This window comes from Bufo bufo, chromosome 1 (assembly GCF_905171765.1).
Source record: "Bufo bufo chromosome 1, aBufBuf1.1, whole genome shotgun sequence".
Taxonomy (NCBI): domain Eukaryota; kingdom Metazoa; phylum Chordata; class Amphibia; order Anura; family Bufonidae; genus Bufo; species Bufo bufo.
Window position 1 is genome coordinate 408,271,126 of NC_053389.1, and position 20,836 is coordinate 408,291,961.

The window sequence follows — 20,836 nt, forward strand, 5'->3', positions numbered from 1 at the left end:
AGCTCCAGAAATGTTCTACCCAAGAGGTCAGATCTGTTATTCTTTTGCTGTTGACTGGTGGTCCTTAGGAGTTACGGCATATGAGCTTCTAAGAGGCAGGGTACGTCATCCTGATAGCATATGCATTCTTTGATCATTTTATTCTACTTGTACAAATGTTTTTTGTTATTATTACATTATTGTGCACAATGTGATTACTGCCATGGTAGCTGCAAAGATACATCGAGAGAGGTCCTTTCATCAGAAGGCAATTAGCATTTTCAACAGGACAGCATATTCTCAGTTTCTGAGAAATCATTCTGCATACATTTTTATTAGAGATGCTTTGCTTTATGAATATAAATGAGTATATTTCTAAATTAGCCATATTTGCTTGTTTTACTGTGTGAAGACCATGGATATTATTAGGGAAGAGTGTTTGACTAGTCTGCACCAGTAGTGGACAACCTGTGGCTCTCAAGAAGCTGGACATAACTAGTCTATGCCATGCCAGTAAAACATTTTATGGCTTTTTGGCTTTTAGTTTACAAACTCATTTGATTCATGGAAATGTCCTCAACTCCTACACATAAGGAAGTATGGACAATCTAGAAGCATGAACTCTATAGCTAGCTAAAGGTAGTTAATCCAATATAAAATACTACATCTCATACCCACAGTCGGTTGTATCGGTGTACTATACAATATATTTCCCCACAGTAATGTACTCCTTATATCATAAAGCACATCCTGCATCATACCAAATGTACTGTATATGAATACTCCTCTAATATGTCATATGTATACAGTAGTGAGTAATTCTGTTACATTATAACTGTAATTATGTTTGCTTTTTATCCAGAGACCTTTTCACATTCACTCAAGTAGTGCAGCAACAGACATAGTCAATGTGTTTCATACAGCGACTGTAACTTATCCTCCTGCCTGGTCCAAAGAAATGGTTTCATTACTGCACAAGGTAAGGTATTGCCAAGTCTAAGCTACTACAGATGCTGACTAATATTACAGTCAGACTTGAGTTATGATGAACTCCTTTCCCCGATCAGTGACCTGGTCAGCAGGAGGCATGCTAGATCTGCACATTGTAGGACACCAGAAAATACAAACTGCTTCCTTCATGTCACACATTCCCTTGGAGTTTTAAAGGAAATGTGTCAGCAGTTAAAAACAGCTAGTAACTCATATCCTTTTTATCTCATCTGTTTTTATTTTCTAATATTATATTTTTAATTATATTTTCTGAACATGATTATGGGGCTGCCATCTTGCCTGAGCTGTTATTAACAGAATTTAGAGCAGTGGAGCACAAGCCGCGGCCTGCAGACCAAGTGTGGTGGTTTGCGGCCCACGTCCTGCTGGACAGAAATACAGCTGAACATGCTGTTGGTCTAATCCTACCTGTAATGATAAGCAGATAATGACAGTAAGTGATCTGTACAGACCATGACGTGGCTCAGATTTTATTTATTTTTTTAAATATACTGAAATGGAAAATTATAAAAAAACTCCATTATTATTATTTTTTTTATATATAAATATATGTGTAACATAAAAAGATGATTTAAACCATAGATAATTTTCTGATGACACATTCCTTTAAGGAACATAGTCCCTTAGTACTCTCAGTAAGAGAGATTAAAAGAAGTGATAATTACCTATTTTTTTGTGTGAAAGGTTAATGACTGCCCACATAGTACCGTAGCCCACCCACACTGGCCAGTGGCCACATGACTTTGTCGGTAAATCATTCTCAAGTGGTCTCAGCCTGGGAAAGGTTGAATTGATGAAAGCTTGTTTTTACTCAACCTAATTAGCTACATAAATGGAGATTATATTGACATATTCAAGTGATCTCTCACACAATGTGATATTAGGTGTGGAGAGATTCTAGGGCATACTGTACAGTGCAACAGCTGATGCAATCATATTGCACCCGCACTGAATCTGGACCCATTCATTTCTATGGGGCTGTGCACATGAGCTGTGATTTTCACGCATCACTTATGCGTTGCGTGAAAATCGCAGCATGCTCTATATTGTGCGTTTATCACGAAACGCAGGCCCCATAGAAGTGAATGGGGCTGATTGAAAATCACAAGCATCCGCAATCAAGTGCGGATGCGGTGCGATTTTCACGCATGTTACTAAGATGACAGTCTATTCACTGTATTATTTTCCCTTATAACATGGTTATAACGGAAAATAATAGCATTCTTTAATACAGAATGCTTAGTAGGTGGTCAATTGAGGGTTAAAAAAATAATAATAATTAACTCACCTTCTCCTCTTGATCGCGTAGCTGCCGGTCTCTTCTTACTTCTTTAATCATGAGCTGCCGGCTAAAGGACCTGTGGTGATGTCAGATCACATGGTCCAATCACATGGTCCATCACCACCGGCAGCTACGCGATCAAGAGGAGAAGGTGAGTTAATTATTTTTTATTTTTTAACCCTCAATTGACCACCTACTAAGCATTCTGTATTAAAGAATGCTATTATTTTCCCTTATAACCATGTTATAAGGGAAAATAATACAATCTACACAACACTGAACCCAAACCTGAACTTCTGTGAAGAAGTTCGGGTCTGGGTACCACAGTCAGTTTTTTATCACGCGCGTGCAAAACGCATTGCACCCGCGCGATAAAAACTGAACAACGGAACGCAATCGCAGTCAAAACTGACTGCAATTGGGGGGTACCTACTCGCACGGGTTTGCCGCAACTCATCCGGACCTTATCCGGACACGCTCGTGTGAACTCAGCCTTACTATCACAGCCCATCACCCTGCCTATCTGACTTGTTAGACTGAAGACTCTTTAGTAACGCTCAGTTAGAGCTTTGCATGTAGGCTCATTCATTATATTTAAGGGCTCATGCACATGACCGTATTTATTTTGCAGTCCGCAAAAAAAGGATCTGCAAAAAATACTGTGTGCATTCCATATTTTGCTGAACGGTACAGCTGGCCCCTAATAGAACAGTCCTATCCTTGTCTGTAATGCGAACAATAATAGGACATGTTCTATATTTTTGCGGAATGGAAATACGGACATACGGAAAGCACACAGAGTAACTGGCGGACCCATGGAAATGAATGGTTCCGCATACGGTCTGCAAAAAAAAACAGAAGGGACACGGAAAGAAATTACATTCGTGTGCATGAGCACTAAGAGTTAGGGTGCACTCTTATGTGCCAGTAGGTAATTTGTCGTAAAACACATGCATGGTTTGCCACCAATTTTTGTCCATGTGCATTTTTTTGGCAGAGTACCACAATTTTTTTTATGTAGGTTTGTCATCACAGTTATTGCAGGTAATGCACAAAAACATATTTTCTCTTATCATGGTAAAACCCAGTAGGTAGGTCACTTTAGTGTCTCTGAAATAGCCCAGTAATCTTTTTGTCACAGTACTTATAGTAATTTTAGCTATAATAGGCCATGATGGATGAAGAGTACTTGGTATTATATACCACAGAGTTAGGACTTTAGGATTTTGATTTATGTCCTAGGATTTGTCATCCATTGAAACACTTACTGTTTCATCTAAACGTCTTCTTTCTTTCCATACTGTTGTCTCCAACATGGAACCATTAATATAAGTGATTTTTATTTTTGGCTATGTTTTTGTAAGCATTAGAGGATCTGTCTGCTGCCATTTACTATCTAGTGTGCATTTATCATCTGTCATCCCAACAGCAATCACACTGACCTACCATTGTTAAGTTTACAGCAAATTTCAGTTAATGTTTCTGTCTCCTTGTTCTCCCAGCTATTTTTCTTGTGGTTTTGCAGTGTCTTTTCCCCAGCTGGGTAATTCACATAATCACAAAACAGATTATTTGCGACAATTACCTGGGGAGCCTGGAACATTTACTTGTCCCAACTGTCTGTCTATGTATCATTCACATCAAAGCCTTCGCATCTTTCTCGTCACCTGCTGAAAACACCATTGTTCCGCACACGAAAACAAATAATCCCACCGTGTAGATTATTGGTAAAGGAAATAGCAGACATCTCTAGAAATTTTCATTTAGATTTCTACTAAATAAAAAAAGGCTACAATATAATTACCATGTTGGTACATCATTTTGTCAATCCCTCTTACATAGTAAAATTACAGGAAACTTCTTTATGAAGCATTCAATGTCAGTGCCGTACTAAAACATACTGGGCATTGGGAGGAAACCTCTGATTAACTGGTTGCTTCCGTGTAAACGGCACAGAATTGCAAATTTATTGAATAAGCCTAAAACCGGCCATACGCAGAATATACAAAAAAAGAAGAGAAGATGGATTGCATATCCACATGCCATAAGCAGAACTTGTTCAGTCAATAGCTAACTCTGTACCCCCTTACTTGTCATGTCATCTTCATCTACAATAGGAGGCCCGCATACATATTAGATGGACAGACAATCCTGCCTAACTTGTCAGGTTCAGTAGATCTAATGTGTATGGCCAGCGTAAGGCCTAATTCATAGATATATTATGGCTTGTACAGCCTTAAGGTTATACAGAACAGCAGTAGAGCTCCATAATGCCTACATTTGGCATGTGTCTGCTAATATTCCTGAAAAAAACTGTCTGATAGAAATCCTGCAAGGAGCACAATGGATAATCTCTAGCTGATCTGTTCTATTGTTGGTTGAGGATTTTCTGAGAGGTGGGGCTTAGTGAAGGGGTGGGGCTTAACCTCCTTTCTGCAGACAGAGCAAAGGTGCAAGGCTCCTGCTAAAGCCAGGTGTCTTGTCAGATAACTATAAATACCGGACAAGCCCCCAATTGTTGTAAAATAAAAAATGATGCTATAATTGCCTCTTTTTCTGGCACCATTGTCTGCACCGCCGGTACGGTCCTCCTGCTGTTTGTTTCCAAATAGCAGCAGTAATGTTCAAGTATATCTGCCAAACTCAAAAATGTAAAAATATTTAAAGGGATTTTTTTAAAAATATATTTATCTGCTCCTTGCCACTCCATTCAATCTCCACAGCTTCTAGGTTGTCTTCACTGAACTTTCATTCCCCACATTTAAACTTCCAGCACAGACAGAGTCACATGCACTGCTACAGGCAATGGCTGGCCTCAATGTTGACATGTCCCTAAGCATCATGCATGTGACCCAGTGTTGCAATTATCCCTGTCCATGCAGTAAGTTTACATGCAGGGACTGAAAGTCCAGTAAAGACAGCATAGGAGCCATAAAGCCCGAAGGGAATGTCAAGGAACAGGTAGTTCTAGCTCTCTTCCCTCCACCAAAATCCCAGACAACCCCTTTAATGTAAGAACTCACATGGTAGAATCAACTGAAAGGAATAATTGGAATAATTTAAAAGTTCGATTTGCCTTTTGTTTGGTTCCTTTAGTGTTCCTTGAAGATACTTTTTATATATTGCAGTTGCTAGACAGAAATCCAGAGGAGCGCCTTTCATGCCTTAAAGATATTCAAAACTTTTCTGGATTATCAGATATTAACTGGAATATGGTCCTGCAGAAAAAAATGATGCCAGGATTTACACCTACGGTAAGATCAGAAATTATTACATGATCTCATCATGCTGTTAAGGCCGTAAGCTGCAATGGCCTGCAGACGTGCTGCTGCTGTACACTCTCACATTGCATTTTTAGTCTGTGTTTAAAACAAGTGGGTTTTTTTGCACCAAAATGAATGAGTGTTTTTAGAAATTTATTTGTCAGCCCTTGTAATAACCTGGAATACAGACCATGATGTGTTAACTATAACATTTGTATTTTTGGTAGCAGATTTATGCTGCAGTGTAAGGCCTCATGCACACGACCGTTCCGTTTTTTGCGGTCCGCAAACCGTGGATCCGCAGAAAACGGAAGCCGCCCGTGTTGCCTTCCGCAATTTGCGGAACGGGTGCCGGCAATATAAATGCCTATTCTTGTCCGCAAACAACGGACAAGAATAGGACATGTTATATTTTTTTAGCGGGGCCGCGGAACGGAGCCACGGATGCGGACAGCAGACAGAGTGCTGTCCGCATGTTTTGCGGCCCCATTGAAGTGAATGGGTCCGCATCCGAGCCGCGAAAATGGCGGCTCGGATGCGGACCCAAACAACGGCCGTGTGCATGAGGCCTAAGGCTGGGACTACATTGCAGTCTTGGCCACGACACCAGTCAAGCGACCAGTAATTGCTTTGTAGCAGTAGCGCTGTGAAATTGAGCGGAACCCTAGTGCAACTCATAAGCTGCCATGACTGCAATCCCAGAATGACCAATACTGCTGGATTCTTAACAATTCAGAGGTTGGATTCCTCGCTACTTGTGAGTCGCGCTGCAATCCCATGGACAATGGCTGCACAGTGATTGTTGGTGGTGTGAAGGGTGTAGTCATGAACATCGCCGTTCAACCCAAGCCTAAAGCTCTGCCCTTGTAGTTGCCTAAGTAGTGCTGACTCTAGACACACATACTAGGGTCAGTTTAATTGAAAGAAAATTAATGTACCAGTATGAGATTGGAATGTGAGAGGAAACTGGAGGAAACCAATGCAAACACAGTATGAGGAGGACAAACAAGCCATACAGATGTCCTTCATCGGATTAAAATCCTGGACCATTATGGCAGTAAATTATGCCTAGTATGCCATGGAGTAAAGACTTGTGACATATGTATATGCTGGTCATATGCAAATTATTAAATATTAATTATTGTCGTCTGAGCCAGTGCTAATCATTTGTAACAGAGGACCCGTCGCATCATCACAGAATGGAAACCGGGGATATACCTTTACAGCTAAATCGTCACCAGTTCTGGAGCTGTTTTTCTTCTTGCCCCCTTGCTCATTTGCCCACAATTGGTGCCGTTAGTTTAAGCACCCGATACTAGTGAATTGTCAGGTAGGCAGCTGTAAAGGTATGCTATCAGTTCCAGTTCTGCGAGGACGTGACTGGCCCTCTTCAAAAAAAAATTCCCACCACTATAAAATATAAGTTCTCTCTACTTAGTAGAATATGTCGCAACCATGATTAGCAGGGGTCTAATTTCTATCACTGCCATCAATGAATAGAAGAAAAAATCTTATGCCAAGGATTTATTGTTATTCATGTTTTATGTAACCAGAAAGGGCGACTTAACTGTGATCCAACATTTGAGCTTGAAGAAATGATACTAGAATCTAAACCTTTGCACAAGAAAAAGAAGAGACTAGCCAAGAGGGTGAAGAACAATGGAAAAAGTCCTGCAGCAATGGTGAGAAAAAAATTATACATTTTGACTATGAGTATAGAGGGCTTAACTCTTAAAAGGTTGGCAAATATTACCTAAGTATAGCGGAATGATTTCTGTGGAGTGCTTCCTGGAGGTGCACCACTGCTGGACCTTTTTGTTTTATTGCGAGCTAATGCAGTGAGTGGAAGATTCATCACTCGGGCACTCGAGTCATGTTCAGTATTTTCAAAAACCTGTTCCAATGCTAAAAAAAAAACATACGCTAGCTGTATATGTGTTTCAATGTGCTGCCTGACAGGAAACTCCCCAATATGTAGTATATGCAAATACAAGAGCGTAGTTGGTAGTGAAGCCAAATCCCCTCACCACCAAGTCAGCTCTGCAAGTGGTGGTAACCAGGCCTGCTCATATTTTGGGACAGGTTGCTGGCGGCCATTTTAAATCATTCCAGGAGAACCCTTTAAGATTGTAATATACTTATCATTCTGAAGTTGCATGGATCAGTCACAAAGAGAAGACAGCCTCCCTGCTGCAAGAGTATGGGAACTCAAACATGAAAAACCTCAGGACTCAGCTGGAAAAGATTGGAATTGTACATTAAAATGTGATGTGTTATATAAAATAAATGTGTAATAATAAGTTGCATGTGAATAAGCAAGTAATTTAATCTAAGCAGAAAAGGAAACATGGGGTTGGCAAATATTATGGTAGCTGGATACATGGGGTATTGATGATGCTTGAACATTAGAACTCTTTAAAGAGTTAAAGAATATAAAGTGATCTTGTCTGAGGAAGGGGCTAAGGTAGGCAGTATGTAGACACAAGATTTAATTCTAATTTGACCTGTAATGGTAATTCAGATGATGCTTGCTCTAGGGTGAATTCTGCAGTTCTTGCTTCTATATAATATTTCAGAAAATTTTAAACTGGCAAACTACCAAATCTATTGTGGATGGATACAATATTGCATTGAATATGTCCCATACAAATGTTAAAATATTCCTCTTTAATGCAAGCAATTCCCTGAACTGTAGATAAAAGGTATTGGCAGTGTGCTAAAGGGATTCAGTAACTGTGTTAAAACCACCATCTTTATAGTATGGGCCCTAGTTATATCCAAGAGAGGTCTACTAAATACCTTTTCTTCAAATCCTACGTAATCCACCTACAATGTATAATCTGGGACAATGAAGTGCATACAGTCTATCCAGGAACCTAAATATGGAAGTTGGTAGTGCTGAAAACTGAAATTAATAAGTTTTTTCAGTATTTGGGGTTGTTTGGCAAGAAATAACCTTTAATAGCATCCTGTTACATTTAAGACCAAAAGTGTTGAGTCTTCTAGGACACAAAATAGGTTGTGCAGGGAGGTTAGTGGTCTTGTGAGGGTAAATATTAAATTAATCCGACCGACTGAACTCAATTAAATCTACTAAAGTGGGGAAGTAAGTACAGATTTCTTATAGTGGTGTGCAGATAACACATCTGAGCCTGGACTCTTTCCTGATATAATTTATAAAGACAAGCTCTTCAGCATCGAATGATGTCACAAGCCCTGGAGGAGCAGAGCAGAAGATGGGAGTAATAGTGGTTCTGGCTGCAATAAATATTAACAGTGGCAGTCTTCACACTGATGCTCCATAGGGCCAGGCCAATAAAAGAAGGCCACAACCTTTCTTCCCTGGGGCACACCCTGATGTTGGAGCTCCTGCCTGATAGCTTTTGGAGTGCCCTTGATGTTATGGGTGCAAGGCAGGAGATGTAGGTAATGTGGTTGGTGTATGGTGCTGGAGTCAGTAACCAGGCCAGTTGTAGAAAATGAACAAGTGTCTCTTTACTTGAGTGCAGAATGGGAGTTGTAGAACATCCAATGCAAACAGTTCACAGTGCAAATCCCAATGTATGAATACAGGCCAGGATGTGGATTATTAGTACTACTTCCCTCTACCTCTCCAAAGTCTCTATCTGCAGAATCTAAGGCTAGCAATGTTACTCTTGCAATGGTGGCTGTAATTTCCAGTTGATGGGTACAGGATTAAGATACAACTGGCCAGGTAGTGTCATCGGGTAAAGGGTGTATTAGCAATGTCCCTTCCACTGCAATAAAGTCTTTATCAGCTTTAAACAGCAAATACATTACTGACTGACTCCATTTAGATTCTGGACCTTCTTGGTTTTTTATTTCTGTTTTCTTGGACTACTGTAAAGTAATGTGGCTTGCTTGATGCAAATATCCTCAGAGACAGTGATTTTCTGGGACTTATGCAGCAAGCCGCTGAGGAGCTGGTGCAAAGGATGGCAGTGGTAGTGGCCCTGATGAAGTGTTGTGTGATGGTGTACTCTCTCAGACCATTGCTCTCTGGGGATCAGTGCAGCGGAAATGTAGTTTTGAAAAATCAGGCCAGAAGTAAGCATACAACAGTCTCTCTTTACATGTGCACAATATAATTTGTGGCACATCCAGCAGTAGTAAGTACAAAGTGTAGTTTCTGCCACCAAATGAGGAGGTATGGTTGGTGGCAATTTAGTGGCACTTCCAGGCACTGTGATACAGGCTTGTTGTTAGTATGGCCTGGTGTTTACTCTAGGTTACAGGTGTCTTAGCTGTAGTCCATCACCTGCAGCAGTGTCTGTAAAGCTGGTATTTCACTGATCACTCTGCTGTCTAGGCAATATAAAGCTTCTTGGAATGAGTGCTCTTGATTCTGATGACCTCTCTGGAGTGAGGGGCTCACAGGAGACTCATTCTCTACTCTGGAACTCCCTCTCCTGGCAGAAACTATGACTTATTGGCTGGAAATATTTTATATGCACATGTAATGTACTGATGGTCTGTAGCTGAAAACCTGTGCTTTTAAGAAAAATTGGATAAACTTACCTATCCTGTAGGTGGTATCAAGTTAGACACCAAATTTATCACATCATCTTGGTCAGAATTGTACATTTGGTGCAGGGTCATATATCTATCTAACTTCTTACCAACTATTGGTTGGCTTACTTTGTGACAGCATTTTAAGCCAGAATTGTGGTGCAGTTTTGGCCCACTTTCCTTTAAAGCCACACACAAAGTTCCACAGTTTTTCAGGCCAGGTGCAAGAAATTTCTCTAGATGTAGCAAAAAGCTCCACTTGCTGCAATTTACACCAAAATCTAGTTGCATTCACAATAATAATTGTGGACCAGTCTTACGGATTCACTTTTTTCAGAGCAGTATTTGCATAAAGTATGTGATTTTATACTGATGTCATTACACGCTGATCCCATTGTACATGACCTATCAATCTGGAAACAGAGTTTGACAGAGTCAACACAAACTCCCAGAAAGTCATCCTCAGTTGTAAATGATTATGACATCCAATAGCTTGTTTCCAGCACAGAACTGCAAAATAATGTGACGTGTTCCATATCCAGAAGTAGATCATAAAGCAGCCATACAAGAATATGAAATTATAGCATATTGTACATTAGCATTTAAAGGTTCCCTAACTCATACATGTAATTTTATGACTGTCAACTAATCCAGAAATTGTTAATATATTGAGCTGAATTTATTGGGCAATTGGTAGCTAGGGAAACAGTTGGCAGAGGGGAGAAGTGGAAGAGAAACATGGGGATTAATCAAGCAGCAGAGTTGGGGATGGATTGGAGGGGTACAAGAGTGTTAGATGGGAGGAGGATGTTGCAGTAGTCTAGACGAGAGACGTCGAGGGCTTGCACTAGCATTTTTGTTGACTTCGGGTTGAGGAAAGAAAGGGAGGTGGTAAAGGGTTCCTGTCAATACAAAGAGGAGTTGGATGCTATGATGTGTTAATGGCCATCACAATAACTCCTCTTCTCTTTCCAGTGACAGAATGAAGGTAGCTTAACGACCCTATAATAAAATCTAGTTTTCCAGACCACATTTGAGCCATGATGCAACTTCGGTTGTCTTTGTATTAACTGGAGACATCTTTGTTACTAGAACTAATTACAGTTTGCAATCATTTTCAGCAGCTTTTATCTGCATGTTTTTTTACAGAAGTCTGTCCAGTTTGGCAGCAAAATTAGAGCCAGGTTCCAGTTTGGAGACATTGATGGATGAAACTAGTAAATTGCATTGGGAATACTTAAAATCCTGACATAGATATGAAAGGCACTTAACTTAAGTGCTTTTTAAGCCTGTTCAATAAGCAAAACATTAATTACTTTGTAAGTGTTCAGTAAGAGTCAATCAATTAAAGTTTTCTAATTTAATGGTAATCAAAAGTGTTTTCCTTTACAAAGTCATACAATTTAAGTTTTTTTTACTGGTACGGATTATGGGTAGAATTTATCATAGACTGGAATTTTATGGCTTACGCCTTGTCATAAATTAGGTATAGTCTCCGGCAGTCCATGTGCCCAGCCTGAAATCTGCCACAGCCCAGAACTGCTGTAGATTGCAGCCCTCTTTTACGCCTGAAAATTTGTTTGAAAGAAGATACCCTCCCTCGCCAAGCCCACTTTTTAGGAAAGTGGCAAGGGTGCTGTTGAAACAAGATTTTCAACTTTTTATACCGGAAAACTGTAGTGGGGGAGGATGATGTGATAAATTCCCATCTATGTACTTATTAAATCACTGATTTCTTTATTACCTAGCTCTTTAATTTCTTAATTCACTTCCCATGACACTTGAAGTTAACACTATATTTTGTCAGATTCCCTTTATATCTGAGTTTTACAAGTTTGAGTTTTAAAGGGACTCTGTCCCTAGTTTCATGCTATCCTAACTAAGGGCAACATAAACTAGTGACAGATCCCCTTAGTGATATGCTGGGTCACTTTCTTCAATTGATCCAGCACATAATGATGAGCCCCTGGCTTTCCCTGACCACCTGCTGCTGATTCAGGTGGAAAAAGGGGGCTCATTGGCATGCGCTGGAGCGGTTAGGAAAAGTGAGGGCAGCATAAAACTGTTGACTGATTCCCTTTAAAGGGGTTTCCGGAATTTTTATATTGATGAGCTATAATCAGGATACCCGGCACCCCTGCTAATCAGCTAGTTGAAGAGAAGGCCATGCTCCGTGCAAAAGCAGCCTTCCCTTCATTGTTTACCTGCTCGCCGTTGACAGTGCAGCGGCGAGCAGGTGTAATTACAAGTTGTCCCATTCCCTTCTATGGGACAGCTCTGTAGTATACACTTGTAAAGGAAGAAGCCGTCCCATAGATGTGAATGGGTTGGCTTGTAATTACACCTGCTCGCCGCTGGGCTGTCGACAGGTAGCAGGTAAACAATGAAGGGAAGGCTGCGTTCGCATGGAGGGCAGCCTTCTTTTCAACCAGCTGATTGGCGGGGGTGCCAGATTCTTTGCTGTCAAGGAAAGAAGGAAGGTCCCCATACACGTTACATGGTTGTACAATTTATTTGATGCCTATGCTTAAGAATTTACTTTGGGTGGATTTTACCTCTGATGTGACTCATAATACTAGAATTAAACTTTCCAGCAAAATTTCTAAAATGCCATAAATTGGTGTGAACTGGAATAAAAAACTCCAGAATCTCCTTATTTCTTACCACAACAACTCAGTACAAAGGCCACTGCCCATGTGTAAACACTGGACAGTGGCAGCCACTGTGTCTATAGCTTTCAAATTGGTGGTAGTCACATTAGAAGAGGGCTGTGTCCTCTTCTGCACATGCGAAGATATAGGAAACTCTTCTGCCTGTATCTGCATGTGATAAATGCTTTATATGCCTGGGCATGACAAGACATAGTCAGGGAAGCATTCCGGTGGGTAAGTGACATGGCCATCTTCAGTGTCATGGACATGGTCATATCTAAGGTCAATTCACACTGTACATCCAACAGATGCCTCAGAAATATCCACAGTACAGCTATTGTGCAGAATAGTGGATCAGATTGTGCTATTCCATACAGCTGAATAAAAGTTATACCAACATATATGAGCCCAGTAGAGGCCCAAGTAACACTATTTTGGCATCAGTCTGTGAGCTGGGACCTATGGATACTTTTGACATATTGTGTGGTACACAGGTCAAAAGACTGGAGTTTATTACTTTTGCTGTTAGCTGCCAGGAGCTTTCACAGTTCCTTCAGCTAATAAACACTGCAGTCTGAATTCAGCCTTGAAAGCAGATGTATTCGCTTATGTTAGTGTTTTAGAAATATGGTGATGTCATTTTTAGCTTAATTAATGTTTTATTTTTAATTTTCTAATATTATGTATCGTTAAAGAATGGCAATTTACAAAAACACCTGGACAATGTGGAAAGAGATTTCATTGTGTTCAACAGAGAGAAGTAAGTATAGATACGTAAATGATAGACTATCCTCTCTCTATATCCCCTGATTTATAAATGTGCTGGTATAGTATGATAGTTTAACAACTTACATATTGATTTATTCACAACCTCCGCAACTTCTGGCAATTAGACAATTAGATCATGTGACAGTCTGTTTTCATCAACTACTCTAGCTCCCATTTCTCCTTGGAATGCTCTTTTTTTTCCCCTCTTATATCCCATGCTTTAATCCTACTTTCTGCATCCCATGATGTATTAGGGCAGTCAACTTGACATCACCAAGTGGCGCCAAACTGCTACTAAAATAAATGTATATAAATCTATGAGATATACACCAAATGTAAAAAGCATACAATGAGGTAGGGGACTTAAGTTCGTTTGAAAATAAGAACTGGAAGTAAGTAAATACCCCTTACCATTAAAAAAAGGGGAGAGAACCTTAGTGTTCAGTAGCCATATGATAAAACCATCTAACATCTGGTAAATTATATAAAATGGAGAACACTAAAACGTATAAAAGGTGATATACACCACACTCACTTCACCAGGGAGGGGTGTAGTGGGATAAAACTCAAGACACCCAAAACAACCACCTCCCTCGTCTGGCTCTCTTGTAGAATAGCTGGAAGACTTCTGGTATCTTCCTTTAATAAATAATTCAGGTAGGCTCAACGCGTTTCGGGGGAATAACAAACCCCTTCCTCAGGAGCAGAGAAGGTATTAGGCATATACAAAGTGTTTCATAAAACAAACATCTAAATATAGCAAATGGCACTCGTTCAAACAGAGGGCGTTTTTGGCGCCAAGAAGATCGTCAGTGTCACTTCCGGTCCCGGAAGTGACGTCAATAATGAAATAAAATGAAAATAAAAAAGCAAAACGAACACATAATTGTATGTACAAAATATACAGTATATACTTGATAATACAAATGTCAGTCCTGTTAAGAAAAGTGGAGAGAACAAGAGGACAATGTACCTCGGGGCGCGGGCGGGGTCTGTAGTTCCGGTATGTGGAACGCATCAACCGGAAGTGCGTTCCAACTCGGAGTGTCACAGGGTTTCCGGTAAATATCAGGGGGGCGGGGTAAGAAATACAATATATAGTTAATGATAAAGTAAATGGCAATGATGGGGGGAAACATTGTCTAACGCGGGCAGAGGGACACCGTAGTTACGGTGTGCGGAACGCATCAACCGGAAGTGCGTTCCACCTCGGGTTAACACAAGATTTCCGGCAAATGAACCGCAAATCCCAGGAGGGGCGGGATTAACATGGAGGTTCCTGTAGATGGAACGAAAATGAAACAAAAGGCTTGGAAATTTAAGCTTCGGTGAGCCAACAGAGCCGGAGTATCTTATAAAAGGATCATAATGGAGTGCAAAAAGAATAGAAGCAACTATCCAGCTGGTTCTAGACATATAGCTAAAGTATGTATGTATATGTAAAAAGAGTCAGATTAATAGAACTGATGGGTTATGGACATAATAGAAGAATAAAAAAATAAATCTATCATATAATAAAAACCCATAAAAACACTTTGGCTAAAAAATTATACATCTTAGATAAAAAATGATGCTAAAAATCCTCCAATAAATGTTTGGGAAACCCTGTGACACTCTGAGTTGGAACCAACTTCCGGTTGATGCGTTCCACATACCGGAACTACAGTCCCCGCCCGACTGCGCCCCAAGGTACATTGTCCTCTTGTTCTCTCCACTTTTCTTAACAGGACTGACATTTGTATTATCAAGTATATGCTGTATATTTTGTACATACAATTATGTGTTTGTTTTGCTTTTTTATTTTCATTTTATTTCATTATTGACGTCACTTCCGGGACCGGAAGAGACACTGACAATCTTCTTGGCGCCAAAAACGCCATCTGTTTGAACGAGTGCCATTTGCTATATTTAGATGTTTGTTTTATGAAACACTTTGCATATGCCTAATACTTTCTCTGCTCCTGAGGAAGGGGTTTGTTATTCCCCAAAACGCATTGAGCCTACCTGACTTATTTATTAAAGGAATATACCAGAAGTACAAAGTATTGGACTGCCGTATCTTCCAGCTATTCTACAAGAGAGCCAGACGAGGGAGGTGGTTGTTTTGGGTGTCTTGAGTTTTATCCCACTACACCCCTCCCTGGTGAAGTGAGTGTGGTGTATATCACCTTTTATACGTTTTAGTGTTCTCCATTTTATATTATTTACCAGATGTTAGATGGTTTTATCATATGGCTACTGAACACTAAGTTCCTCTCCCCCTTTTTTAATGGTAAGGGGTATTTACTTACTTCCAGTTCTTATTTTCAAACAAACTTAAGTCCCCTACCTCATTGTATGCATTTTACATTTGCTGTATATCTCATAGATTTATATACATTTATTTTAGTAGCAGTTTGGCGCCACTTGGTGATTTTTTTCCTTTCTCTTTACTGTATTGCCACTATATAGCACCTCTGCTTATAGTTCATCACCTAGGCTGCCCTGCTTCTGTCCCAGCACTTTACCAGTCAGTGTCCTCTGGACCCAAGATTATTCCTTTTTTATTATACATTTTTTCCTCCACTTTGGTCCCCACCCCTGGTGCCCTGCGTGTATATCCCATATCTCCTTTTACAGGAGTACAGGATTAACCCTCTTCTTTTCTTTCCTAACCTCGAACTTGACATCAGCAGGACTATGCTACTTGTTCTTACCAATGACGCTTGTGCACCCTACATTACAATGCTCGAATGTAAGACATAATCTATAGCAACTGAATATCAAAACAGATTTGCCACAGGCTGCAATAGTAGGCTAATAACTTTACAATAAGACAGTTTTGCTAAATGGTGGTGCATGGGAAAGTGATATAACAGAGGGATACATTTAAATTAGTGGCACAACCCCATTCACTGTTCCTATGGAAAAATGGTGGTGCTGTGGCACTTGTAGGAGCGCTCTGTCACTTTAAAGGGCTTCTGTCACCCCCAAAACCCTTTTTTTTGGGGGGGCTTTTTAAAATCCTTATTTAACGACTATTCCCTATATAGGGCTCTTACCTTTGGCTGTGGCTTCTTTTCCTTAAAAATCGATCTTTTAACATATGCAAATCACTTCACTACCAACAAGTAGGGCGTCTACTTGCTGGTAGCCGCCGCAAAAAACTGCCCCCTCGTCCTGTTGATTGACAGGGCCAGCGAGCGCTCTCCTCCTCCGGCTGGTCCTGTCAAAGAGAAGACTTCATCGGTGCAGGCGCATTGAGGGAGTGCTGAGGAGGCGAGCCTCCTTCTCTCAGAGCGCCTGCGTCGAACGAAGACAGCCGCGGGATTTGAAATGCTGACAGGGCCAGCCGGAGGAGGAGAGCGCTCGCTGGCCCTGTCAATCAACAGGACGAGGGGGGCGGTTTTTGCAGCGGCTACCAGCAAGTAAGACGCCCTACTTGCTGGTAGTGAAGTGATTTGCATATGTTAAAAGATCGATTTTTAAGGAAAAGAAGCCACAGCCAAAGGTAAGAGCCCTATATAGGGAATAGTCGTTAAATAAGGATTTTAACAAGCCCCCCCCCCCCAAAAAAAAGGGTTTTGGGGGTGACAGAAGCCCTTTAACTGTGCTGTTTGAAAGGAGTCCTGGAGTCATACCCACACACACACGTGCACGCACACAACCTATCAAACATTGTTGTCCTATCCCAGTGATGGTCCATCAATGTTGACTTAATCAAATCCAAAGTTAACCTCAGTTTAGAGGTAATGCTTTTTTTCTGTAATGTGCCCTTTTTGTTTTTCCCTATACATTTTTCCCATGTACTCCTGTAGTTATCACCCTATCCCAAATAAACATGTGGACAGAATTGTTGGTACCCTTCCGTTAAAGAAACAAAAACCCACAATGATCACTGAACTTAAAAATAAAAGTTACTGAAAATCAGCTAATGAAAATCAGGCATTGCTTTTAAATTGTGGTTCAACAGACTAATAATGAAAAAAACTAACTAATGGAACTGGCTTGGACAAAAACGATGGGATGGTGCCCCTAGAAAAGATTGAAAATAATTTGACCATAGGGACATGTTAAACTAAGGTTTTTTCTGTAATTAGCATCACAGGTGTTTTCAAACTTGTAATCAACCAGTCTGCTTATTTAAAGGGGGTTCTCCAGGAATTAAGAAAATGAAAATACTTATATATTACTTTTTTTGAAATATATTCCCAAAAACCTTTTTACTAGTTATAATGGCTTGTTTAGTCTCTTCAGCAATCATCAGGAGAAATAAAATGGCCACCGTCCTATTAGTGCACACTGAACCGGTCCTAATCACACAGCAGGACACTGAGCTACAGAGCTGCCTCATCCTCCTCTCTGCTCTACTTCTGAGGGATTTTCCTGAATACAGATGATAAGAACTTTAGCTGAATCTCTGTAGGAATGGAGTTCATGAGGAGACATGAAGTACAGAAACGAGGGTGGGGGTAATGAGCAGCAGCATTTGTATGCAGTCTCCATTACCACAGCCCCACATTACCACAGTCTGTCCTGTCCATCCTCACTTCTCCTCATGAACTCCATTCCTACAGAGATTCATCATTCATCAGACATAGATCATATTAAACTGTGTTCATTATCATAATTCCTGACAAGTAGAGCACAGAGGAGGAAGTAACTTCTCCTCCTGTATGATGAGTACAGGTTATGTGTGAACTGATAGGACAGTGGCCATTTTATTTCTCCTAATGATTGATCCCTAGACAAAACGAGCCATTATAACTAATGAAAGGTATTTGGGAATATATTTATAACAAAGTAATATATATATATAAATATTCTCATTTTCCTAATTCCCGGAGAACCCCTTTAAAGGCTGAAAAGTAGTCATTGTGCTGTTTGGTATCATGATGTGTATCACACTGAACATGGACCAAAGAAAGCTAAGGAGAGAGTTGTCTCAGTAGATTAGAAAGAAAATTCTAGACAAAGGTTCAAGGTAAATGCTATAGAACTGTCTCCAAACGGCTTGATTTTCTTGTTACTACAGTTGAAAATATTATTCAGAAGTTTAAGGTCTACAGAATTGTAGCTTCTCCCTGGATGTGGCTGCAAGAGAAAAATTGATGACAAATTGAAGAAATGCATAACATAAATGGTAACCAAAAAGGCCAGAGATTAGAGGTGAACTCCAAGGTCAAGGTACATCAGTGTTAGATTGCACCATCTGTCCCTGTCTTGGTCAAAATGGGCTTAATGAAAGACGACTGTGAAGGGAACCACTGTTGAAAGCAAATCATAAGAAAAGTGAGACTGGAATTTGCAACAATGCATAATGACAAGATGAGATGGACAGATGAGACAAAACTGGAGCTTTTTCGTCGCATCAGCTCACAGACGCAAAAATGAAGCATAGAAAGGAAAGAACATTGTATGTAAAACATGGAGGAGCCTCGGTTATGTTTTGGGGCTGTTTTGCTGCTTTTGGCACAGGCTGTCTTGAATCTGTGCAGGGTAAAATGAAATCTCAAGACTATCAAGGCATTCTTGAGCGAAATGTGCCATCCAGTGTCAGAAAGATTGGTCTCAGTCGCAGGTCATGGGTCCTACAACAGGATAATGACCCAAGCAAAGCATTGGACTATTCTGAAGTGGCCTTCTATGAGCCCTGATCTAAATCCTATTGAATCCTATCTGTCGAAAGAGCTGAAACATATAGTCTGGAGAAGGCATCCTTTAAACCTGAGACAGCTGGAGCAGTTTGCTCACAAGGAGTGGGCCTACATACCTGTGGACAGATGCAGAGGTTTCATTGAGAGTTACAGAAATCGACTGATTGTAGTGATTGCCTCAAAAGATTGTGCAACAAAATATGAAGTTAAGGGTCCCATCATATCTGTCCAGGCCAGTTTCATTAGTTTGTTTTATAAATTATTCTGTTGAACCACAATTCAAAAGCAATGTCTGACTTTCATTAGTTGATTTTCTGTAATTTTTGATTCATTATTACCTTAGTTAGTTTCAAGTTATTTCAGTGAACAGTGTGGGATTTTCTTTCTTTAAAGGAAGGGTACAAAATTTTTTGTCCATGTGTGTATGTGATCCTTTTGACCATTATTGTTTCTTTTTTATATTTTCCTAGAGAAGCTGATTTCCAAATTTTCAGGTTAATTATTGTCTTAGATTCATGTCTTTATTATGTTATTATCATTATGCTCATGTGCTAGCTCACCTTCTTGATAATTTACCTGTGCCTCATGTATCTAGCATTCATCAACTATGGAAGCTTTGTGCGCTATCTGCACTAATAAATCCAGGGTTTGTAAAAAAAATAAAATAAAGTAGCTTTTTTCCCAGGGAAAAAAACGCACGATTATAAAAATAAGCAAAAAAATTTAAATACTACCAACATCTGCCATGTTCCCTATTTGGTGCTGTTCAAAGGGTAAAGGCTTCTGTAGAATTTTTAATTTTGATGCCCCTTTCTACAGTAATTTTTGGGGAAAAGTTGGGATTTAGGCCTCTTTGTTTCTTGTTGACAGCAAGTTTCCTCCTTTTTGCTCTGGCTGCAGTGAAGACCAAGCATGGGTTCCATCTCTGCAGTTAAGCCCTATCTCTTTCAACAGTCCAGCAGACCATGGAAGTATGCGATTGATCCCTGTTTCTTTGCTAGAATTTTATGAAATTGCTTAGGCTTGACACTTTGGATGTTGACATCTGTCTGATTTTTATGCATTCATTTACAGAAGTAAACAGGACCTGAGTGAAAGCCAAGAAGATTTGTCTGAGGCTCAAACCAAAGATGAGGATGGAAAGAATAACAATCTCTAGTCTTTCTGCTCCTTCTACAATAGTAATAAGATCATTAATTATGTTTTATCTACCAATTAAAGAGATGTTCTAACGAAAAAGGTTAAACCAGACTTCTAAGGGTCACAGTAAATTGTGATCTTTATTTGTTGCAGGCTGTTAACTTAGGAAGCAGTCTGCTTATTAAAACCTATAGCATTTAAGCTAGACTTAAGTTATTTACTTTGCAAGTAATTACATGAATTTTGCACTAAAATATATTTTAGAACGTTTTAACGCACTAGGAATATTTTCTAGGCTATTTCTATTTATTTTTTAAATGTAGCATATAAACTGATGTTTTTGTTCTAAAAGTTTTACTGAGATGTTGAAACAGTTCTGTATAGTAATTAGATTTTATTGAAATATTGATTCATGGTAAAGAGGACCTGTAACGTCTCCTGACATAGCTGCTTTAGTAACTATTTGCATTCCCCTTGTAATACTTATTATGGAGAATGATAGCTTATGACTTTGTGTTTTACCATTCATTTATTACTCCTAGAATTTATGAACGAATTGCTGTCAGTTTGCAATGA

General features: G+C 39.8%; 1 protein-coding gene across 1 annotated transcript in view; it reads left to right on the top strand.

Moving 5' to 3' along the window:
- Positions 1 to 20,481, top strand: part of STK32A (serine/threonine kinase 32A) — a 290,285-nt gene extending 269,804 nt beyond the window's left edge. Inside the window, exons 8-13 of the mRNA XM_040406255.1 lie at positions 3 to 100; positions 842 to 958; positions 5,401 to 5,526; positions 7,089 to 7,217; positions 13,412 to 13,476; positions 20,195 to 20,481. Coding sequence (XP_040262189.1) covers positions 3 to 100; positions 842 to 958; positions 5,401 to 5,526; positions 7,089 to 7,217; positions 13,412 to 13,476; positions 20,195 to 20,279 — 620 coding nt within the window. The 3' untranslated portion in view covers positions 20,280 to 20,481. The remainder of the gene's footprint in view (positions 1 to 2; positions 101 to 841; positions 959 to 5,400; positions 5,527 to 7,088; positions 7,218 to 13,411; positions 13,477 to 20,194) is intronic.
- The last annotated feature ends 355 nt before the right edge of the window (positions 20,482 to 20,836 follow it).